This window comes from Oncorhynchus keta, chromosome 14, assembly GCF_023373465.1.
Source record: "Oncorhynchus keta strain PuntledgeMale-10-30-2019 chromosome 14, Oket_V2, whole genome shotgun sequence".
In the NCBI taxonomy this organism is placed as follows: Eukaryota; Metazoa; Chordata; class Actinopteri; order Salmoniformes; family Salmonidae; genus Oncorhynchus; species Oncorhynchus keta.
This window is the reverse complement of record NC_068434.1, coordinates 25438410-25463640: the sequence shown is the minus strand read 5'-3', so window position 1 is coordinate 25463640 and position 25231 is coordinate 25438410. Positions and strand designations below refer to the sequence as shown.

General features: G+C 41.9%; 1 protein-coding gene and 1 pseudogene across 4 annotated transcripts; both read left to right on the top strand.

Moving 5' to 3' along the window:
* Window positions 1–1366: 1366 nt before the first annotated feature.
* On the top strand, window positions 1367–4575 carry LOC118393070 (uncharacterized protein C22orf15-like). 4 transcript variants are annotated; one of them, XM_035785325.2, is made up of 6 exons: window positions 1371–1519; window positions 1786–1872; window positions 2684–2806; window positions 3035–3109; window positions 3277–3435; window positions 4018–4575. In XM_035785325.2, the coding sequence occupies exons 1-5, from the start codon at window positions 1495–1497 to the stop codon at window positions 3408–3410; spliced, it is 444 nt and encodes a 147-aa protein (XP_035641218.1). In that variant the 5' UTR covers window positions 1371–1494; the 3' UTR covers window positions 3411–3435; window positions 4018–4575. The 4 variants fall into 4 exon arrangements, with proteins under 4 accessions (XP_035641219.1, XP_035641218.1, XP_035641217.1 ...); XM_035785326.2 differs by having other exon boundaries at window positions 1367–1519; window positions 3038–3109; window positions 3277–4575; XM_035785324.2 differs by having other exon boundaries at window positions 3277–4575.
* On the top strand, window positions 4105–22417 carry LOC127907070 (beta-ureidopropionase-like; annotated as a pseudogene).
* The last annotated feature ends 2814 nt before the right edge of the window (window positions 22418–25231 follow it).

Genomic DNA, 25231 nt, shown 5'->3' with positions numbered 1-25231 from the left:
AATAAGCTTTCCCAACTATTGATCAATAAGCTTTCCCAACTATTGATCAATAAGCTTTCCCAACTATTGATCAATCAGCTTTCCCAACTATTGATCAATAAGCTTTCCCAACTATTGATCAATAAGCTTTCCCAACTATTGATCAATAAGCTTTCCCAACTATTGATCAATTAGCTTTCCCAACTATTGATCAATAAGCTTTCCCAACTATTGATCAATAAGCTTTCCCAACTATTGATCAATAAGCTTTCCCAACAATGGATCAATAAGTGCAGAGAAAGTTCTAGGGCTCACCATGGCTTTGCTCCAAGCAGGGAGGAGTTTTGGACAAAGGGAAGTGAAGCCCCGGAGGCAGTCTTGCTGGTGAGTCTGGGGAGGGAGCAGACTAGAGCAGACAGGCCCTCTATGGGGATTTATGTCCCCTATCACAAGCTGTGAGATCCTCAGATTTCTCCAGCTTTCCCAGCTTTTATCCAAATTCCCTGATGATTCCAGGTTACAGGGTTACAGGGCATTCTCCTTTTGATATTCTCTCAGGGGCTTCCTGAAATGACATTTGAATGTTTTTTAAAAGATGCTCCCAGCCTAGTTGACTGGTGTTTTCTGCACAACAACATATTGTCTCTCCCCCCATTTCTGACATAACTAAATCAGATTTCAACAACCCACCCTTTTAGCTGTGGCCATTCTGACCAATACATCTCTCACTCACTCACCACTTACCTGTTTTACAGTGTCATCCTGACTCACATGTATTTTTATTCCAGTGTTACTGTACTAACCTCCACTGTTGATATAAGAAAACGTATGAACATGTATGAACTCACTGTTCGATATTGCTCTCTTAGAGTTGTTGTGATGAGGCTTGTGGTAACAACTGGCTTGCCAATTCGCGAGATAGTAGTGTAGCATTGCTTCTATAGGTCATACACAGTCTTGTTTTCAATTCCAGTTAGTGGTCGGCTGACAATAAGTCATCCCCCACAGTATAGCTGTTAGACCACAGTGTTAAACAAGTAGCAGTAAAAACTCTGTCTGTATATTGACTCCATGGATACAAACAAAAACAGTCCCTTCACATAAAAGGCTTCCTGTCATCTCATCTTTTGAAAGGAGAAGAGAGAAGAGTGGGTGTCAGAGGGGTTATCGACACCATGGGGGAATGTGAGGTCCCTGCAACAGTTCAAAACTGTTTACATGTCTGGTTAAAATTCCAAACAGAATATTTACCCTGTCAACTGTTGGTTTGCTCAGAGCAACTGCAGAAGCCATTCACAATGGCCAATCCCTCAGTGCCAAAGCTTTGTCACTAAGTGTGATTGTAGTCAACAACATTGATTTAACACCCCCTATTGTGGCACTGTGTGCTTAGCCCAAACTCATTACTTCTTTTGGCTCTATGGAAGAGGCGAGTGCTTCAGCTGCTTGTAGCAACATTACAGGAGGGGGCTATAGAGGTCTGGTCTGAAGCATTTTGTATAGAGAGAAGGAGAAATGTTTGTCACAGTGCAGTTTGGAGGTAAGTAAAAGATGGCGCTATATCATCATCATGATTTGACTGAGCATAATTCCATCATCTCTGTGGAGGTCAACAGCTGACCTATAATGAAATGTCCGACGTACGGTAATGGAGAGCTTTGTTGATATAAACGGATCATATGAGAATAAAAACTTTAAGAAAATCATTGTGGGGATTTAGATGTGACAATCAGGTTACTTTAATGAAGTATGGGGTTATAGATAGAGGACGTGTACAAAAATACTTCTCTTTTATTACTTTGAAAGAGGCCCAAACAGAATTGTTTAACCTGAACTGCAGGATGATAAACTTCATCCACAGTTTGAAGGAGAGGTGTGATCTGGATCCTCAAGGTACTGTCCTGTACTTCTCCCGTAGAGAACAATTATTTACTGTTCAACTTCTGATGTGTTTCATCAAATATCACATTCCTAATTCAACCTGATAGTGTGGTTACAGTATGAAAGAGTGATACAAACAGTACTGGATATACATTAAAGCGTACATTGCAGTGTGAGGTTTAATGTAAACTCAGCAAAAAAATAAACGGCCCTTTTTCAGGAACCTGTCTTACAAACATAATTTGTAAAATTCCAAATAACTTCACAGATCTTCATTGTAAAGGGTTTAAACACTGTTTCCCATGCTTGTTCAATGAACCATAAACAATTAATGAACATGCACCTGTGGAACGGTCATTAAGACACTAATAGCTTACAGATGGTAGGCAATTAAGGTCACAGTTATGAAAACTTAGGACATTAAAGAGGCCTTTCTACTGACTCTAAAAAACACCAAAAGAAAGATGTCCAGGGTCCCTGCTCATCTGTGTGAGCGTGCCTTAGGTATGCTGCAAGGAGGCATGAAGACTGCAGATGTGTCTCTGAACAATTATTATTACATTATTCAATTTCTGTTAGTCACATGTCTATGGAATTTGTTCAGTTTATGTCTCAGTTGTTGAATCTTGTTATGTTCATACAAATATTTACACATTAAGTTTGCTGAAAATAAACGCAGTTGACAGTGAGAGGACGTTTCTTTTTTTTGCTGAGTTTATATAACTCTGACAGATTGTTTCCTGACTGAGTAAATGTCATAAGTGAATATGTAATAGACCGAGAGAGCCCAGTGTAAAGGTCGCATTGAAGATGTACTCTGCAGACTGTGTGGACCTGATGGACAGGACAGGGGAGCTGGTGAACCTGAGTGACAAGGAGGAGAGCATGGAGCAGGCCAGCAGTCTGATGAAGAAGAGGCACAGCTACGTTCTCATACGCATCTGCAGTGAGTCTCTCAAAATATGATGAAGGCACTAGGCTTCACATGTCCATATTAAAAATCCCATGGGATGAAAGTTTGGTTTCTCACATTGCTTGCCAAACACTATTACTATGCCTACTAATATGTTATAGATAGGTTGTTAACATGGCTGCAATAAATGTTATTATTACTAAAGATATTTTACAGTAATGAAACTGATTAACTTTAATTCACTTCATATTTTGCACCCAGAAGGTGACGGGACTGAAGGGCAGAAGTATGTGCCACTCTTAAATGACCTGGACAAGAGCCATCCTGAGTTAGCAGGTAATGCCAAATGACTCTCTTGCCTAGTTACTGTACATGTGCACCGCCCTTGCCTTGAGCAAACCCACATCAAGTCTGATTTAAGACTATGAAAAGGGGTGGCTAATATGTATGTTTGTATGTACTGTCTACACCCGTGTTACTGTTGCACAATTGTTCTACCTCAGAGGTCCTAAAGAAGCTGTCCAACCCCTGTAAGGAGCGGGACAGAAAGGCTGTTCCGTCAAGGAAAGGCTCTGTTAACCAGACCTGGAGCAAGGCCACCGCTGGAAACAAGAAGAGCCATTCTGGAAAACTTTGACTATGATGAGAGGAGAGGAAGAAAGGTGAAAATGATGGTGATGGACATGCATGAATAAAACGATGTGATCCACATACTAATACAGTAAATGTGTTGGTGCTGTGGTACTATTCACTCCGATTCTTTTTTAACAAAGGTACATTTAGGTTGATAAATTAACATTCCAACATATCCCAACGGGTAATGTAAGAATGTTGCATGTCTGCTGTGCATACTAGAGGCTGGTATAGGTCCAGAAACGTTTTGTACTCATATAGGACTATGTGTGAGAGTTAGGCTATATGGACCACTTATTAAATGCATAAATCTACTTATCCATGTATTCACAACAATTAATGAAGTTAAAATAAAATAGAACAATTGTTGAACAACTAGTAAAGGTAGCATATATATTTGTAGATACGGTGCCTAGTGTTATACCACATAGTTTTCTATACAATACAAGCTTTGTCTATACTGTACCTGACCTGTCATAGACTTCCTAACTGTAGTCAGTGTAAAGCGTGACTCATCATCTTCACGTTGATATATGACAGAGAAACGTGATAGAATCAGACAGGTTGCATAACAAAAGTAAAAATATGACTATGTTTATTTTGCCCAATAGACGACGGGGTGGGCTTACTGGGCTATCGGGTTCACTAACAGAAGCACAAGGTTTGGACAGTGGAACTTGTACAGAAGGAGCCTCACAATGCCGGGGTCTGAGTTTGAATCTTTGGAGAAGATACTGGAGACACATATTCCAGATGAGGAATTGAAAGAAGTGAAACAAATCTTGTTTGGAAAAGAAACCAAGTGAGTTGTTGTTGAATTCTGCACTCCTTGTCTCTATGCTGAGCCTGGTCTCATAGACTAGACGTAACATAGTAAAAGTAAATCCGGGGCATGCAAATTAGTATGATATGTAAAGTTTGGTACGGTTACATGAGACAGAAGGTTACTTAAGGCAAAAACAAAAGGAGAGTGGTTGGTTGGGGTGGATGGGTGAGCGCAGAGCATAATTTGAGACGGATCCTGCCAGAACAGGATCCTGCACATCTCCATTTTGGACTGTTTCATTCCGTAAACCCATTTGTCAAGACCTGGTATCTCTATTGCCATAAAAAATAATTGTCAGTTTGCAATGTAAAAATTATAATAAAAGCGATCAGAGTTCATTCAAGTTGCCTCCTCCGTAATTCTCCTGCCCCTTAAAAACGTAATGTGAAAAAGTGTCTGATATTCCACTAATTGATTTGAGTCGGGCCGGCACAGGGTTTATTGTTTGCGAAATATGTAGCCTATAGACCAATGCGTGGCCTTTGCTGCGGTGAGAGAGGGAAGCACACCTGTATCTCTCACATAACTTTTTATGATCTCTGTCCCTCTCTCTGCTCTGATGAACATGAGCCTGCAACTCTCATCTCTCCAGCATTACAGTTCATAATTTATTTCCTTATAGAATCATAGCCGCGGGAAGGGAGCTGGATGTATCTCAGCACCCCTGATACATTTAAACACTTTTGCCAAAGTTATAGAATTACTGCTACCTGTTCAAAAATAAGTGAAATAATTCAGAAGACTACTCCACGAGTAGGCCTATAATTTAGCCACAGAGGATCAATAGCTTATTTTATATTTTTGCCTCGCTGTTGATTGTGTGTAGCCCAATCACAATCGCCTACAGCTGGGAACGTGCAGAAAATTGTTCAGTGAACAGAACGTAGCTTAAACAGGCCTTTCCCAATATTTGAAATACAATCACCGGAAAACACAAATTGGAAAGTAAATGGCTCCTGTTGAAAAGAAGCTTGCCACACCTGTACAAAATGTGGAAAACAACACAGTGAAAGAAATGACAGGATAGCGTGTGCCCCAAACAATCACAGCACAATTGCTCCACTGTCTGTATGTCCCCTGTATACCTACTGTGCAAGTTAAGGTGATAGAAGATGGACTAAATTACAATACATACAAGTTAAAGTTTAAACCGTCCCTTTGTAGTAGACAGAAAATGAGATGTCTAGTATTCTACTCAACTCATGACTTTTTTCTACAATTTCATACATTGTTGATAAATCCCTTTCCCACCCCCTCCCTATTGCCCCTGCCTCACACAAATTCGTATATGTATTTATTTTCATTTAGAGGGGATTTTTACATATTCTTTAAACATATCCCTTTCCCATTTTGAATGTATAATCAAGTAAAATAAACCTTTACCGTGTCTCTTGTACTCATATATTTTGCACTTAAAACAATTAATGTTTTGAAGAGGGGACCATAGAAATGACAGGAGAGTCTGTATAACTGTCCCTTTGTAGAAGACAATTGTAAGCAATGCTTATATTCACACCCCACATTTGAGTGAACTACAAATTAGTAACAAATGTCAAACTTAAAACACATTTCAGCAATGTCCAAATGTCTGTTCCTTTGGAATACATAATTGTTAGCATTGGTTAGACCCACATTGAAAAAATAACTGATGTCAGGCTGGGGAGTCACCTCAGAGCAGTTTGTCATAGAGTCTAGACAATATAGCTCAGAGGGTCCTCCAAACACACAAGCCTCTACACTGTCTTGGTAGAGGGGAACAAGTTGAACTGTGAACAATATTGAACAAAAATGTCACGCCCTGGTCTTAGTATTTTGTGTTTTCTTTAATATTTTTGGTCAGGCCAGGGTGTGACATGGGTTTATTTATGTGGGGTGTTTTGTATTGGGGTTTTAGTAGGTATCGGGATTGTGGCATAGTAGGGTTGTCTAGCATAGTCTATGGCTGTCTGAATTGGTTCTCAATCAGAGGCAGGTGATTATCGTTGTCTCTGATTGGGAGCCATATTTAGGCAGCCATATTCTTTGAGTGTTTTGTGGGTGATTGTTCCTGTCTTTGTGTTTGGAATGGGAGGAGAGGCTTCCAGGCCCTCCTCAGAGAGGACCCAAAGGGACATGGTGGCTACCTCCATCCTCCTGCTATGTTCTCCCTAGGGGCTGACAGGGGGACGTTGTTTTATGCACGTCAGCCCCCATTTTGCAGGCGCTGTATGGCCTACGGACACATATTCGCCTCGTGCAGCACAAGAAAATGCAGATTTTGTGGATCTGAGGAACACGAGGCGAGGGATTGTGACAAGCCTAAGGCGTGCCACGGGTGTGGCTCGTCAGCACACCTGTGGCGGGGTGCCCGGCTCGTCAGAGGTCATATGCGTCTGCGGCTGGGGGGGGAGCAGGAGCGGGGGATGGGGGAAGAAGAGGAGGGGAAGGAAGCACACCTCATGACCAGAGTACAGGTCCAGAGGGGAAGGCCGCAAGGAAGGAGGAGGAGCAAGAAGCGGCGGATGGAAGAGAGAAGGAAACGGAAGGCACGGGAGTAGGAGAACCAGGAAAAGCGGCGGAAGAAGGCAACCGAGTGGAGGAGCATGAGAGAGAAGAAAGCGAGGGAGGAGTGTTGGAGAAGGAGACGGTGGAAGAGCAAGTGGACTGGGGGGAATGTGCCCTGGTGGAAGAGATGAGGGGTATGGTGGAGGAGCTGGCGGGGGGGAGGGTGGTATCTCTCCACTGCCGCCATCACCAAAGAAGAGAATGAAGAGGAGGGTGCGATTGGCCGACAGTGAGAGGGAAGGGATGGCCAAGAGAGTGATGGGGGTGGGAGAAACCTCTGGGTTGCTGCTGGTTTCCCCAGGCCCTCAACTTCTGTTGGGTGGGGACACACCTAACAAGACTCAGGACTGGGTACAGGAGGAGGTGGGGAGTTTTTTGTTTGGGGACTCAGCCTCCCTGATTTTTTTCCAATCCAGCTGCAGCACTGGGGAGGGGGAGGATTGTGGGGGTAGACCCAGGGTGCAGGGCACCCCGGAGCCAAACACTATTCCTGCATCCTGGGTTGGTGAGATGGAGGAAGAGGGGGGGATGTCGGGATGGATGGTGTTCTCACCGGTAGATATGGAGCAGGGGAGCATCGGGTGAGTCTCCCGTTTTTGTTTTTTTCTGTCTGGGTTTAGAATTTGAGTGTATTACATGTTTTTATTTTATTTTTTCATGGGGTCTAATTTTACTTGTTAGTTTAAATGTAAGGGGTTTAAGGGATTTTGTTAAGAGGAGGGCGGTTTTTAGTTATTTGGAGGGTGTGGGGTTTGATTTTGTTTTTTTACAGGAGGTTCACCTGAGGGATGGAGGGGATGTTAGTAGGTTTAAGAGGGAGTGGGACAAGGGGGAGTCGGTTTGGGGTATTGGGGGGGGTGCACTCATCGGGGGTAGGGATTTTGTGTGGGCACAGGGAGGTAAAAGTGGAGGATTCTTTTGTGGTAATGCAGGGGAGGGTTATAGGGGTGGATGTCACGATAAGGGATTGTAAATTTAGATTAGTGGTGGTGTATGGGCCACAGGTGGTGGCAGACAGGAGGGAGATGGTGGACTGTCTGACTCCCCTGTGTGTCACAAATAGGAAATTAGTGATAGGGGGGGATTTTAATACAGATTTAGGAATGGGGGGGATAGCAGTGCAGGTGCCATTGCCGGGCTAATGGCTTGCCATGGTCTGGTAGATGGTGGTCTGCACACTACTCCGAAAATGGCCGGTCCTACATGGCGCAACTCCAGGGGGGTTGAGCGGAGGCTCGACTATATTTTTGTACCCAGGTCTTTGGGTAAGTTGTCTGGGCGGCTGTTGCCTGTTTTCTTTTCGGATCACGACGGGGTGCTCCTGCAGGTGGGGTCGCCAGTCTGCCTCTTTGGTAGGGGGTACTGGAAGTTAAATCGGGATGTCCTGGAGGAGCAGGCTTTTGTTGACGGGTTTTATGGTTTCTTTTGGAGGCTTGAAGGCCTCCGGTCCATGTGCGAGGGGGTGTTAGAGTGGTGGGAATTAGTTAAGGTGAGGATTAGGGCTTTTATAATAGGGTATTGCAAGAGGAAAAAAAGGGAGGAGAGGAGGGAGGTGGATCGTATCCAAAGGTTAATTGAACTCGAGTACGAGGCAGGCAACCTCGGCGGGTCGTTTGACTGGGAGAGATCCGCAACCCTAAAGGCGCAGCTCAGGGAGTTGCAGGAGCGGAAGGCTCGAGCTTTCCTGGAGCGTGCGCATAGTGGCTTTCTAGAACATAATGAGACTTGTTCTGCTATGTTCTTTAAGTCGGTTAGGGCCAGACAGAGTAGGAAGGTAATGCATGGCGTTAGGGAAGAAAATGGTAGTATAGTTAGAGAACCAGAGGATATGGTCAGGGTGACAACTGATCATTTCCAAGGTTTATTTAAGGAAAGGGAAATAGATGTAGAGCAAGGAAATGTGTTTTTAGAACACTTGTCCAGGCGGTTGCCGGAGGACATTAGAGAAGTGATGGAGGCCCAGATTTCACTAGAAGAGGTTGAGAGCGCTCTTAGGAGGATGGGAAAAGGGAAGGTGCCTGGGATGGATGGGCTTGCCTGGCTGAGTTTTATCTCAAGTTTTGGGGTATACTTGGACCAGTGGTCTTCGAAGTCTTGAAGGCCATCCTTGAGACGGGGGTCCCGGGGGGATCAATGGCTGTTGGTGTGCTGTCACTTTTATATAAGAAGGGGGAAGTAACAGACCTTGGCAACTGGCGGCCGTTGACCATGCTGTGTGTAGATTACAAGCTACTTGCAAAGGTTTTAGCAGGCCGGTTGCGCACAGCCCTTCCCTACGTCGTCCATGAGGATCAGACGTGCGGGGTAGAGGGCCGCTCTATTAGATGGAACCTACAGTTAATCAGGGACTCCATCGCTTGGGTTGAAGATAGAGGACTGCCTTTAATGGTAGCAGCGCTAGATCAGTCGAAAGCCTTTGATCGCGTGAATAGATCCTTTTTATTCAGAGTGTTAGGTCGATTAGGATTTAGGGAGAAGTTCTTCGGATGGATTCGTACATTATATGTCGGAGCGGGGTGCCGAGTTAGTGTAAATAGTCACTTGGGTGACGTTTTTGACCTCTCGTCTGGGGTCAGGCAGGGGTGCCCACTCTCGGCTCTCCTCTTCGTTCTGTACATGGAGCCTCTGGGGGCTGCCATTAGGGCAGACACAGAGGTGGAAGGCTTGTTGATCCCTGGAAGTGGTGGGCTGCGTGTTAAGATGACGCAGTACGCAGACGACACTTCCTTGCTGCTGTGCAAGGACTTGTGCCTGACAAGGTCCCTTGCCATCTTTGGGGATTTCACCCGAGCGTCGGGAGCAGTTCTGAACCATGCAAAGTCTTCTGTAAAGTTTTTCGGAAGATGGCGCGGTAGAACGGATGTGCCTGGGGGGTTATCTCTCTGTGAGGGGGCCCTGAGGATTCTCAGGGTCCATTTTGAGACCTCCGGCTCAGCGACGCTAAACTGGAACATGCGTATCGCAGTGGTACAGAGGAAGCTAGCAATGTGGAAGGCTAGGTATTTGTCTTTTATGGGCAAAGTCCTGGTCCTAAAGGTGGATGTGTTGCCGTCTCTTTTGTATTTGGCATACATCTACCCATTGCCGGCTTGTCTGAGGAGGCCTCTAGTGAGGCTTGTGTTTCAGTTTATGTGGAGTGGCAGGTGCGAGTGGGGCGCCAGGGCACGCATGATCTGTCCCATCGGGGAGGGAGGTAGGGGGGTACCACATTTCCCCCTCAAGCTGGACACAATTTTTGTTTCTTTCTTGTTAACAGAGCTTGCTCAGCCAGTGATACACCCGTCCGGTTACCTCCTGCGGGTGTTCTTCTCGTATCAGGCGAGAAGCGTAATGGTGTGGTCTAACACGGGTCCTCGGCGGAACAGCTGCCGTGGCACTGACCAAAGTGGCTGCATGCGCACCCAGAGGTTGCCCAAGTAGGTTTAGATCACAGGCATCTGTACAAGGAGGTCAGAAAGGCAGGGAGTCCAGCGCCTGTAGTGGGCATCTAGGAAAGTGGTCTGGGAAGGAGTGCAGGCGCGGGGTCTGGACAACAGGCTCAAGGACCTGAATTGGTTGAGCCTCCATAAGTGCTTGCCGGTACGTTCCATCATGTACCTGTATAGTTTGGTGCAATCCCCCACCTGTCCAAGATCCTCTTGTGGCAGGGAGGAGACTGTGCGCCATGTCTTTTGGGACTGTGCCTTTGCCGGAGTAGTATGGGCTAGGGCACGGTGTTGTTAGGTTTGGTAAGGGGGATTTTTTATTGACGTGGGCCAGGTTAGAGAGAGGTGTAGGGAGAGCGAGAGGGACGGATAGGGACAGGTTTCTGCTCTGGCTTCTCATGAGTCTCTTTAAACGGGGGCTGTGGGAAGCCAGGCAGAACATGGTGAAGACAGGGAGAGATTGGGGGGGGTGGAAGGGATAGTGAGGAGGGTGGAAGGAGATTTGAGGGGGAGGATGAAGAGGGATGAGAGGAAGTGGGGGCAGCATGCTGCTCGGTAGAGGTGGAAGGGGGGTTTAGGGCTGGGCGTCATTTAGATTTGTAAGGGGATAGATTAGGGATGGGGAGATAGGGAAAGGTATTTTGTAGGGTGACGGGGAGGGAAGATGCTCCCCTGAGGGTTTGTTTGGGGTTTATGTTTAGTTAAATTAGTTTAATTAAAATACCATTATTTGAGTATGTATGAAAATTATGAGTTGTAAAGAATGAATGGTATTGAAGATAATACATTATTTTTAATAAAAAATATAAAAAATAGGCTGTATAGGTTTTCTCGTTACGTTTGTTGTTTTTGTATTGTCTGTTTTTTCGTCGTCATTAAACATGTATCAAAAATACCACGCTGCATTTTGGTCCGACTCTCCTTCGACGGAAGAAAACCGTAACAAAAAATCTAAACGCAACATACAACAATTCCAAAGATTGTACTGAGTTACAGTTCATATCAGGAAATATCAATTCAATAAATTCATCAGGTTCCAATCTATAGATTTCACGACTGGACAGGGGTGCAGCCATGGGTGGGCCTGGGGAGCCAGGCACAGCCAATCATAATGAGCTTTTACCCCACAAAAGGGCTTTTATTACAGACAGAAATAGTCCTCAGCTTCTTGATATGCCACACCAGTCAGGTGGCTGGATTATCTTGGCAAAGGAGAAATACTCACTAAAATGGATGTAAACAAATTTGTGTACAAAATTTGAGAGAAATATGTTTTTGTGTGTATGGAACATTTCTGGGATTTTTTATTTAAGCTCATGAAACATGGGACCAACACTTTACATGCTGCGTTTATATTTTTTGTTCAGTGTATATACAAAAGGATTGTTTCACGACTAGCCTACGAGTGGCTCAGTTTCCTTCAGCACCTCACCCCTTAGCGTCTCTCATCTCCTCCGCCAGCCACTGTTCTACAATCTTCCACTCAGCAGAACTTAAAACATAGTTATTTTCAGTTTACAATTAACATTTCGAAGTTAGAGGAAGCCATAGACATAACAGGAGTGTCTGTATAACTGTCCATTTGTAGTAGACAATTTTAAGCATTGCATATGCATCCCACATATTTGAGTGAAATGCTGATTAGTTACAAAATGTCACACTTAAATGTCTCTTGTCAGCATGGGTTAGACAAGCAAACACTGGACCGTCGTTAGTCTGGTGTCTCAAGCAAGTCTGTGATGAATTATGAACTCCCCATGCTGCTCCTGGTAAACAGCGTCCGGCCAATCCACCGCTGCTGATGCTTGTTGAGAGTTGGCGGCAAGCGCTGAGAGAGAGAGGGAGAGAGTGTTATGCTACTACTATACTACTATACTATACTACTATACTAATAGTCGACCCAACAACTATTCAATTACCATTTCTAAGCTTCTCATTTATTATAGAAAAACTCATCCCAGAACTTTCTGAGGCAGGCCTTGGAGGCAAGAAGGACATCGCCCTCTTCTGTTTTTTGCCCACAGGGGCAAGGACAGTGATGAACTGTGAGCTCCGTAGGCAGCTATTGGTAAACAGCGTCCGGTCAATCCACTGCTGCTGCTTCCTGTTGAGTTGCCTGCCAGCTCTCCGGAATCACCAGCTGCATTGAAGGGAGAGAGAGTTAAACTACTAATAGTTATCCAAACATTAACAAATATTAAATGACTATTTCTAAGCTAATTTATTATAGAAAAAATCACCTCAGCGCTATCGAGGCAGGAAGGACATCACCCTCTTCTGCTGGTCTTCGCCCTACCAAGGCACAGACAGAAGAATGGGGTGGATTACAAGAGGACTTGAGGTAGATCATGAGGGACAGGGGCCAAATGTGAGGCAGGAGGGCATGCTGGAGGTACCTGTACGTCCAAGGGTTCATACATAATACATACAGAGAATACATAAGTGACAGCTACAGTACTAAGCATTCTCAGCACGATGAGAGCAAATCTATAGCCAAGCAGCAGCATGGCTACAGCTACTAGCTTTAGTTATGTAGCTATAGGACAAAGAATCCATAGGCCTATATGACTAATACAGGAAGAGGGTCATCATGGAAGGGTTTTCATCTGTGCAAAGCACGCACACATGCATGCATGTAAAGTTGTGTAAAATTTTAACGCATGTCAGATCTAAGAATGTGTTCTTAACTGACTTGTCTAGTTAAATAAAGGTTACATTTTTAAAAATTTTAATAAAAAAAATCTACATGGACAGTAGTAAGATTAACACAATGCATATCTTCCATTATTGTAAAGTATTCGTGCTTGCAGAATGTCAACGGAATTGAATAGCCTACCTAATATTGCAGACCCATATGACTGTGTAGATTGAAATGCAAAGGAAATATCACGATTTTTACACCATTAAACTAGCTAACAAAATACATCTATTAGCTAATACATGACTGATACTATTGTAAAAAACGGTGCCAACACTGGAACCGAAAATAAACTACTGTAGCATGCTACTTTCTCACAACTTAACATACGTCTTATTCCATACAAAAAACACAATTTTAAGCGCAAGTATGCATTAAAATAGCTACGATTGTAAAAATATGATTTACCGATGCCGCTAAATGCTACGTGCATCATAGGTAGATGAAACCAGAGATGTATTTAACCTTTATTTAACTAGGCAAGTCAGTTAAATAACAAATTATTATTTACAATGAGATTGCACTGTATAATAATGTTTACAATTCGCTTTCCATTCTTACAAATACACAAATGTAGCAAAAACATTACAATCGTTTTCATGCCATCTTATAAAACAATGTAACTCTCTCTCCGTGTGATGTAAACAATGATCCAACGCTGGGAAAGCGTCATGGCCGCTGATTATTTTTGAAAATTCGAGTTGGGGCCGGGGCTAAAGTCAAAGTACGAACATGATTGCACCAACACGACAAACGGGCGATGGTGGTTGGATACCGTCAGTTGAGAAAGTCTCGCATTCCCATTGGTGGCTTTAGTGGCTTTTCACTAGTTGAGACTAACTAGACATCGAATTGGCTGACAGTGTTGTCAGTCATTTCGCAATTGGCTGACGACACCACCATTTTTTTGGAAAGATCATAATGAAGTCAAGAAAGCTATTGAGTATATTAATGCCTTCACACATGTATAGGTTTATCTCTGAATACTAGGAAATGTGAATGATTTGCGTTGAAAAGGTGTGACTTAAACTCAGTATGTAATATCCCTGTAAAAGATGTGATCACATATATTGGTATTACAGTTTTAGCAAAGATCAGAAAGAAAGGTACAACTTAAAATTCTCTCCTATTGTAGAGAAAATTGGAAAGAGATTTAACTCCTGGTTATTAAGAGATTTTTCTTTATCTGGACGAGTACTTTTATCACAATCTGAAGGTCCAGATGAGTTTATACCTCCCTTGACTTGGATGTTCCTCTGTCAGTAACTAAAATGGTTGATACTAAATTATTTAACTTGATATGGGGGAATAAAACCTCATTATTTAAGAAAAGCGGTCATATGTAGCACCCAAGGTGAGGGAGGGTTGAATGCTCTGGATTTTAAAACCTCTAATATAATATTTAGGATTAAATGGAAACTATTTAAGAAATATGGGTTGCATCTGGAATATCATCCCTAATTTAATATTCCAACAAATTGGTGGTCTAGAATTCTTAATCAAATGCAACTTTGATATGGGTAAAATCCCTATTAAGCTTGCAAACTTTCACAAACAAGTACTTCTAACTTGGAACCTCATGTAAAAAAACTTTTTTTCCCCTCATATGTATACAATCTGGAATAATAAAGACATAAAATACTATATGATTATCCAGAATCTTTTAGAACACACAATGTTACATTCACTCCTGAGGAGTATCAAATTGTTGTTAGAGCTGTCCCTAAAGGTGTTATTCTTCTTTTAGGATAATATAACATAATATATATATAACATAACATATAACATAACATATATACATAACATATAACATAATATAATATACTCCAAGTGAAACTGTTGAGGATTTTGTAGCCTCAATACAACTAGAAGTAATTGACATTTTAAACTATACATGTAATAACATGTATATAAGGACACTATTTTAATATGTTACTATTCCCTCTGCTAAAATATACTGGAATGCAGCCCTAGGACAAGTGAACTGGAACAAAGTTTCGTTGTTATCTGGTAAATATTGGTAAATATTGTATATCTAATAAGGTGAAAGAAGTATCATACAAACTCATTAATAGAATCTACCCTGTAAAGACCTTTATTATACACAGATTTAAAATAGCTATTGACAACAAATGTGTATTTTGTGATTGTGACCCAGAGACTCTTGACCATTTATTTTGGGACTGTTCTTATGTCAGAAGATGTTGGTGTGAGTTAGAATATTTAATTTGAAAAGAAACAACTATTTATGTTAATTTGAAAGACTCTGATATTATGTTTTATTTTGATCCAAATTATATGGACCCTAATTTAACTTTCATTGTTAATTTGTTAATCTTTCATGGAAGATTCTTTGTCCATAAAATGAAGTGGGCAGAGAACAAACCCCTTTTCACATTATTTAAGATAGAATTTAAATATTATTTTGAAATTATCAGTAAATGTAAAAACAAAAAAGCAATACGCACCATAAAAGTATTTAACAAATTGAAAATGAATCGTGATAGGTAATACCCCTCTCTGTCTGGTAGGTTTATGTACACTTGTTTGTTTATTTCTGTTTTTTTGTATTTGTTGTGTTCATAATTTTAAGAAGTATACTTTTTTTTAATTAAAAAAAGAATGTGCTCCAAAAGGCTTACAAAGCGCATGCGCAAAGACCCCAAACCAAATATTTTTTCAGTAATCTAAAATTATGTAGAATTGCATGAAATGCGGTTATAAAAGGCTAACATTTTCCCGGGACAAACATGTTCCCTCACTTGTGCAACTTCTGCAAGCACCTCTACTCTACTGCTCTATGCCAGTATGCAGAAGGATATATCTACATTTTTTAATGTGTTCAGGCCCAGGTTTCTCAGGCTCACTTTTTGTTCCAGCACCTCCCAATTTACCATTAAGCACTGGGTGGGTGTATAATGTGAACGTCTAACAATCCAATGGTTGTGTGTTTGAATCCTATCATGGAAAACTTTAGCATTTTAGCTAATTTGCAACAACTTAGAGTACTACTTTTAGTTACTTTGCAACTACTTAGCATGAAGCTAACCCTTCCCCCAAACCTAACCTTAATTTGAGCTAACCCTTCCCCTAACCCTAACACGTACATCTAGCAACTCAAAGGTTGTGTGTTCCAATCCAATCATGGACAACTTTACCATTTTAGCAAATTAGCAACTTTGTAACTACTTACTGCTTTTTAGCTACTTTACAACTACTTAGCATGTTGGCTAACTCTTCCTCTTACCTTAAACCTTTAACCTAACTCATAATCTCGACCCTAGCTAACCCTTAGCCAGCTAGCTAACTTTATAGCATTAGCCACCTAACTAACTTTAGCAACAACAAATTGGAATTTATAACACATCATACATTTTGCAAATCCATAACATATCATACATTTTGCAAATTCGTAACATATTGTACATTTTGAAAATTCATGACATATGTTACAAATGGCAATTTGTAACATATTGTACGACTTGCAATTCGTAACATATCATACGAATTGTAATCACAAATTCAAATCAAATCAAAGTTTATTTGTCACATGCGCCAAATACAACAGGTGTAGTAGACCTTACAGTGAAATGCTTACTTACAAGCCCTTAACCAACAGTGCAGTATTTAAGTAAAAAATAGGTATTAGGAAAACAATAGATAACTAAAGAAAAAATAACAGGAGTGAGGCTATGTATACCGGTACAGAGTCAATGTGCGTTTGCACCGGTTAGTCGGGCTAATTGAGGAAATATGTACATGTTGGAGTAGTTAAAGTAATAGACGATAAACAGAGTAGCAGCAGCGTAAAAGAGGGGTTTGGGGTGGAGGGGTTGCGGACACAATGAATAGTCCAGTTAGCCATTTGATTAGATGTTCGGGAAGCTTATGGCTTGGGGGTAAAAGCAATTAAGAAGCCTTTTGGTCTTAGTCTTGGTGCTCCAGTACCGCTTGCCATGCGGTAGCAGAGAGAACAGTCTATGGCTGGCGTCTTTGACAATTTTTAGGGCCTTCCTCTGACACCGCCTGGTATAGAGGTCATGGATAGCAGGCAGCTTAGCCCCAGTAATGTACTGGGCCGAACGCACGGCCCTCTGTAGTGCCTTGCGGTCGGAGGCTGAGCAGTTGCTGTACCAGGCAGTGATGCAACCAGTCAGGATGCTCTCGATGTTGCAGCTGTAGAACCTTTTGAGAATCTGAGGACCCATGCCAAATATTTTTCATTTCCTGAGGGGGAATAGGCTTTGTCGGGCCCTCTTCATGACTGTCTTTGTGTGCTTGGACCATGTTATTTTGTTGGTGATGTGGACACCAAGGAACTTGAAGATCTCAACCTGCTCCACTGCAGCCCCGTCGATGAGAATGGGGGCGTGCTTGGTCCTCCTTTCCTGTAGTCCACAATCATCTCCTTTGTCTTACGTTGAGGGATAGGTTGTTATTCTGGCACCACCCAGCCAGGTCTCTTACTTCCTCCCTATAGGTTGTCTCGTTATTGTCAGTGATCAGGCCTACCACTGTTGTGTCGTCTGCAAACTTAATGACATGTTGGAGTCGTGCCTGGCCATGCAGTCGTGGGTGAACAGAGACTACAAGAGGGGACTGAGCATGCACCCCTGAGGGACTTCAGTGTTGAGGATCAGCGTGGCAGATGTGTTGTTACCTACCCGTAACACCTGGGGGCGGCCCGTCAGGAAGTCCAGGATCCAGTTGCAGAGGGAGGTGATTAGTCCCAGGATCCTTAGCTTAGTGATGAGCTAAGCTAAGGATACTGGGACTAAATATATACTGTACGAAACCTAACATAACATATCATACTAAATGGAATGTTTCAGATACATGTACAGAATAATATGAAATGCTATGATACCAGGTTGCCATGGGACCATAGAAAATACAGTAGATTGCATTTCATAACTATGTGGACAATATGTTCTCATCCATGAGGTTTAGTCACATTTTGACACTGCTGTTATAAAGTGAAAAATATATGAAAATGTTGATGTCTCAAATGTTGATATTCAATTATTCGTTTGGAGTCTACTGTTCAGCAGAGTGAGTCATTTATTTACAATCAAGTGGACTTGATCAAAACAGTGTCCTTTCAACCAACCCCTGTCACAGCGCCTGTAAATGGGGGCAGTATTGAACCCTGGTTTTAATGTCTATGATTGAACCTTTCATAGGGGCAATCTTCAGTCTTTAGTATATATGGACATTAAGCAACCGACACACTATCTGCCTGGCAGGCTGGTGCCACCTAGCAGCAATGGCTAAATAAAGGGATGGTTCAATCAAAATTGTGTAGTATTTTGTTAATTACTCAACTGTTAATACAATCACACAAAGATGCACTTGTTTGTAGGGTTTACCAGCATTTCATATAGGTGTTGCTGAGGGTCTGTGAAACCAGATGAGAGTCACTTCTGTCTGGATAATTAGGTTTAGCTGACCTTTAAAGCACATTTGACAATCTCTTGCAGGAAGTTTGATCTCCCAGCATGTGTAACGGATGTGAAACGGCTAGCTTAGTTAGCGGTGTGCGCTAAATATCGTTTCAATCGGTTACGTCACTTGCTCTGAGACCTTGAAGTAGTAGTTCCCCTTGCTCTGCAAGGGCCGCGGCTTTTGTGGAGCGATGGGTAACGATGCTTCGAGGGTGACTGTTGTCGATGTGTGCAGAAGGTCCCTGGTTCGCGCCCGGGTATGGGCGAGGGGATGGTTTAAAATTATACTGTTACACATGTGAGGTGGAGGCTGCATTGGAGAGGGACTTTGAGCTTCATGGGTACTTGCTTGATGCGTCTCCGGAGTAGGTCAGGCCCCCGAGAAACGTCCTCATTCAGAACCGCATCGTTCTGCTCACTGATGCCCCTGTCCTGGTTCAGATTAGAGAGTAATGACTACTTAGGTTCAATCTCTTTACCAACCAAAGCCTGCTGCAATATTGTTTGCATCTATGGCACTCTCTCGTTCTTCTCGTTATATGTGCATGTAAAGTTACAATAAATCCATTTAAATTCAATCACTTTTTCACAGCATCCCTTTTGATTTACTCAAAATGTTTTATGTTTACCCATAGAAAAAGTGGTCAGAAAAGTATTTTTCTGAATGCTAAAATGACCTGAATGCTAAAACATACCATGAGACATGCATGTCTTCATTGCTGGAAAATATAAACGGTTGAGTTCGATATCATTTTAAAGCTTACAGTTTAGTCACACTATTTGATTATTTATTGAAAAAATGATTTTAAATAAAAATGTGTATTTTAAACCTTTAATGAAAATGATCTAAAAACACGTTAACTCAGATTTAGTTCATATTCACATATGTTGTAACTTTTCCACATCTGAGGTTTTTGTGTTGTGCCCGCCATCGGTTGAGACACGACATGCTCTTGAATACAGGGTGGGTGTCATTTCAACCATAGAAATAGAATTCAGAGAACAGACCATATCCCTTCAGACCACTGCAATTTAGCTGGTACACCATTAAAATTGAATAGAAATTTTAACTTCTAATTACTACCACCGGTCCAACCATCTTTGAATATTGAACTTAATGGCCATGTTTCTTATGGATGATTGACAGTATAATCTAAAACAACAGATATTCCCATTCAAGTCAACATCCTCTGATGTGTGGACCTCTAACCATCTTTGTCGTACCATTTGAAAGTTGACATCTCAATATATTCCCATTTTAGTACATTTATCAGCCAAAACATGACACCCACCCTGTATTCAAGCGCACGTTGTGTCTCAACTGATGACAGTCACAACACATAAACCTCAGATGATGTAAAATAGGGTCTAAGCTAAAACATGACCTAACATTTTTGACAACCCTGTTTGTAAACTTTTTAATTATTTTAATCTCAACCGTTTATCTTTTCCAGTGATGACATGGATGTTTCATCGTATAGTGGGTCAACTTTGACCACCTTTTTCTCTTGAATGATTTGGCATTCAGTCCAAAAAGTAACTTTCTGAGCCCTTCTACAATTGGAAAATATGTATGGAACGTTTTGTTCAAATCTAATTGGGTGCTGTCAAAAAGTTATTGAATTGAAATGGATTTACCCAATTGCAATTTGAAGTCCTTACTATGAGCAGTGTTGAGAAGACGCATGGGGCTTGGTGACTGATCTCTGTGTTCATCAATGAAGGCCAGAATGGAGTAAATGGAATGGTATCAAACACTATTCCATTCACTCCATTCCAGCCATTATTATGAGCCGTCCTGCCCACAGCAGCCTTCACTGGTGTTCATCCCTCTACCCGGATAATAGCACTCCACAAAAGGATTGGTGAGATGGTCGATGTGACGGCCATGTGTGGGGTCAACATTGTCTCCTTTCAGGAGGCCTGGAGTGAGTGAGATCACAGATCTGTTTTACTGAGGTAGCCTATTGGAGCTTTCCATACATTTTCTTTGTGCAATCTGTTACAGAGAATAAGGATACAAATTGTGCTTGTTCACTTTACTGTACTTTAACTGGATCAGCCAGGGTGATAGGATCTGGGTATACGGCAGAGGGTTAATTTGTCCTCAATTGGTCAAAGGGACATCAGCAGCACACCAAACACAGTCTGTTATCCTATTTGTTTGGGCTCCTAAACAACATTATGATGTGTTGAAAGTGATGAAAGAGGTGTGCATTCCTATGGCCTCTTGCCCATTTAGAGTGTCCTAGTATAGCAGAAATACACCAAACACACCCCCAAGTGCTCCATCAGGGAGGTGACCCCCATCCCCACAGCTATGTGCAACAGTAATAAGCATACACAGAGATTTTCATCAAAATGCTTCACATGGTGTGAAGACAGATCACGTGATACATTTTTGGAGCATCGTATGCTTATTTTCTGTCCTCTGAGAGATATACTTATATGAACAGTTATGTTTAAGTGCTCTCTAGTGTGTACCTCCATTTTACGGCTCTGAGTTTTTAGAGATGATCCTGCTTTGTTCCCCATCACAGGTACTCACTTTGCCTTCCGTACCCGGGAGAAAGAAATTTGGACAGAGTCTGCATAAGGTGGATACACCACCCGCTTCTGCCAAGAGGTTAGAGGTCAAGGGTCATCCACGGCACAAGAATATACCACATCCAATGCAATACTGCTAGTGACTCATACTCTGAGAACAGTCATAGTAGAAGCCATTTAATAGTATGGGTAGTAGTAAGTATGCATCATTTAACTGTAGTTTTACAAATCCCTGCAGTCAAATGACCTAGTGGCCTCATGGTTGGAATGTTATTGTCACGCCTTGGTCATTGTATTTTGTGTTTTTGTTATATGTTTGGGTAGGCCAGGGTGTGACATGGGTTTATATGTTGTGTTTCGTATTGGGGTTTGTATTATTTGGGATCGCGGCTGATTAGGGGTGTGGTATAGGTTTGGCTGCCTGAGGCGATTCCCAATCAGAGTCAGGTGCTTGTCGTTGTCTCTGATTGGGAACCGTATTTAGACAGCCTCAGTTTCGCTTTGTATTTCGTGGGTGTTTGTTCCTGTCTCTGTGTTGTAGTCACCAGATAGGCTGTAATTAGTTTCACGTTTCGTTTGTTGTTTTCTTATATCAGTTATTTCATTAAAGTCATGAGTAACCTACACGCTGCATTTCGGTCTGCCTCTCTTCATTCAACAGACGAACGTCGTTACAGTTATTCATATTTTTCATCATTTCCATATTAATAAAACAAAACAATTGTGGCGCAAATCCTGTGTTTCTATATCAAACAGTGTTGTTATATTTCAGTCTTCTGTGATGTATATAAAGTGTAATATTGAGTTGCAAACTAAAAATGTTATACATTCAACTCTATATCTGACATGGTCCAGGTGTCTTCTTTTTGTAAGCCCATAACCATGTGTGTAAGGTGAGTACTTTTGTTTCACAGTAGATTTATTTGACTACCAAGAAACACTGTGTGACCCTGATTTAGCCCACTGCAGTATAAGGTTAACAGATATGAAACTGTAGTCAAATAATGCCATTGTATAGATTAGAGATTGGTGTCGCTCCTTAGTGTATTATTTAGCATGTGAAATAATGTTCCATTATGTTTAACGACAAGGCACATTCTACAACATAATGTAGGCCTAGCTGTTGAGAAACAAAGAGTGATTGTACTCTGGGGTAGTTTGCATGCTGTCATCTAATTCATGCATAGTGAATAATATATGTTTGTGGTGGGAGTTCATGCTCAGTTTGGGGTCTAGAACATAAAAACAGCTCCAGTCTGATATGAGCATTCCAGCATGTAGCTGTGCACTGTCACACACATATGCCTCTGTGTTTGCATGTGTGTGCGTGCATGTGTTTGTGCTGATGGAGATGGGCAATTCCAGCCTTTTGTCTTTGTATGATGACTCATGTCTTAAACTCTACTCTTGTTTTGTCTTCAGCTGGCAAAGAAATACAACAGCGTAGTGATATCGCCCATTTTGTAGCGAGAAAAGGTACACAACGTACTTTGGAGGTACACAACGTACTTTGGAACACAGCAGTAGAGGTCTCCACTGTTGACGTTGAGACTGGTGTTTTGTGGGTACTATTTAATGAAGCTGCCAGTTGATGACTTGTGAGGCGTCTGTTTCTCAAACTAGACACTCTAATGTGTCTATTTTCATGCTCAGTTGTGCACCGGGGCCTCCCACTCCTCTTTCTATTCTGGTTCTGTGAAGGGAGTAGTACACAGCGTTGTACGAGATCTTCAGTTTCTTGGCAATTTCTCGCATGGAATAGCCTTCATTTCTCAGAACAAGAATAGACTGATGAGTTTCAGAAGAAATTTCAAACCCACAAATGCTGATGCTCCAGATACTCAACTCGTCTAAAGGACAGTTTTCAGCTGTGCTAACATAATTGCAAAAGGGTTTTCTAATGATCAATTAGCCTTTTAAAATGATAAACTTGGATTAGCTAACACAACGTGCCATTTGAACACAGGAGTGATGGTTGCTGATAATGGGCATCTGTACGCCTATGTAGATATTCCATAAATAATCTGCCATTTCCAGCTACAATAGTCATTTACAACATTAACAATGTCTACACTGTATTTCTGATCAATTTGATGTTATTTTAATGGACAAAAAATGTGCTTTTCTTTCAGAAACAAGGACATTTTTAAGTGACCGAAAACATTTGAACCGTAGTGTATGTGTACATCAAGTCCCGAGCAGATCATTGAGTACATGTTAATTGAATAGTGTCCCATTTGTTCATCAAACAATAATTCCTCATGTCTCTGGCATTCCGATCTGTAAACCAACAGAAACATGAATTTAGAGCCTGTAGCTCACCCCTGACAAAAATAAATTAGTGTTAATTGGAGCGGGTGCACTTTGAATACATGGAAAAGGCCTTTTAAGAAACCCACCCTGCTATATATGTTCTACACTTGCTGCAGCCCTGCAATGTACGGCCTGAACACAACAAAGGTTCCCTGCTTACGACCCCATCTCTTTTATCTGCCTGTGTGCTTGTCTCATTAGATGCATGTCCATACTCAGAGTGAGGAACAGACCTTTGTAATTAGGGCTGTCAGGAGGACTGTTCCAGCCATCTTTGTCACACACACACACACACACACACACACACACACACACACACACACACACACACACACACACACACACACACACACACACACACACACACACACACACACACACACACACACACACACACTACACACACACACACACACACACACACACACACACACACACACACACACACACACACACACACACACACACACACACACACACACACACACACACACACACACACACACACACACACACACACACACACACACACACACACACACACACACCACACACACACACACACACTACACACACACACACACACACACACACACACACACACACACACACACACACACACACACACACACACACACACACACAACACTATACTCTTCCAGCTGCCATCCCACAATGGTGTGTCTAAAGTAGGAAAACATACTCATTACTTGCTGAACACAATGGGCTGTTGTTTCATTTCTCAAGAAGTTAATAATCATGTCATGTCATCCACTACACCTATTATTTCAGGTCAACGGATTCTGTATGTTCATGCAGATGACAAGGCATGCATGACATGTGCATTGCTCATGTTCATTGTCCTACACTGACACCTACAGTATCAACCATTTCCTTAGGAATACATTAGATCTGTAGAGCTTCTGAGAATTTATTTGAACCTTCTTCTTTTGTATTTTTCTTCTATATCTCCTTACATGTAACCCTGTTAAAATGATCTCTTACATTTTTTATGGCAAATATACTATACTGGATGCAGATATGCACAGACTTTTGCTTGGACTTTTTCCCCCTCCCTTACTCAGTCCACAAATTACATGGAGGGCGACACTGGCCACAGAGTGTTTCAGACCCAGTTTGGAAAGATTGCTATGAACATCTATTATGGGCACCATCACCCTCTCAACTGGTTCATGTACAGTATGAATGGATTGAGATTTGATTAGATGTTTTATTTATTAGGATCCCCATTAGCCGATGACGACAGCTAGTCTTACTGTGGTCTGAAACATACTGAAAAATACAATACAGACAAAAGACTTTACAATTGACATACATTTAAAAACATTAACATGTAGTGTAATTTGTGCATCTATCAGTTACACGTGCATGTCAGTACATACACACAACAAGTAGGTCACATTGTGAGAGGCATTGAGCCGTGATGTGTTGCGTTACTTGTTTTTTTTAAACCAGATTCACTTGTGCTATATTAGATGGAAGGGAGTTCCATGCACTCATGGCTCTGTATAATACTGTACGTTTCCTTGAATTTGTTCTGGACCTGGGGACTGTGAAAGACCCCTGGTGGCTTGTCTGGTGTGGTGTGTCGGTGCTGTGTGTAAGTTGACTATGCAAACAATTTGGAATTTCCAACACATTGTTTTTGAAAAAAGCAGTTAGTCTTTCCTCAACTCTCAGCCAAAAGAGACTGGCATAATATTAGCCCTCTGATTACAATGAAGAACAAGATGTTCCGCTCTGTTCTGGGCCAGTTGCAGCTTAACTAGGTCTTTCTTTGTGTAACACTCGTCGTCTTCTTCTGATGAGGAGTAAGAGAGGTCGGACCAATTTGCAACGTGCTAAGTTTTCAATTTCAATAGACAAACTGAACACTACAAAAATACAAAATAACAAAGTGACACAAACGAAATGGTCCAGTGTGGTAACAAACACTAACACGGAAAATAATCACCCACAACTCAAAAGTGAAACCAGGCTACCTAAGTATGGTTCTCAATCAGGGAC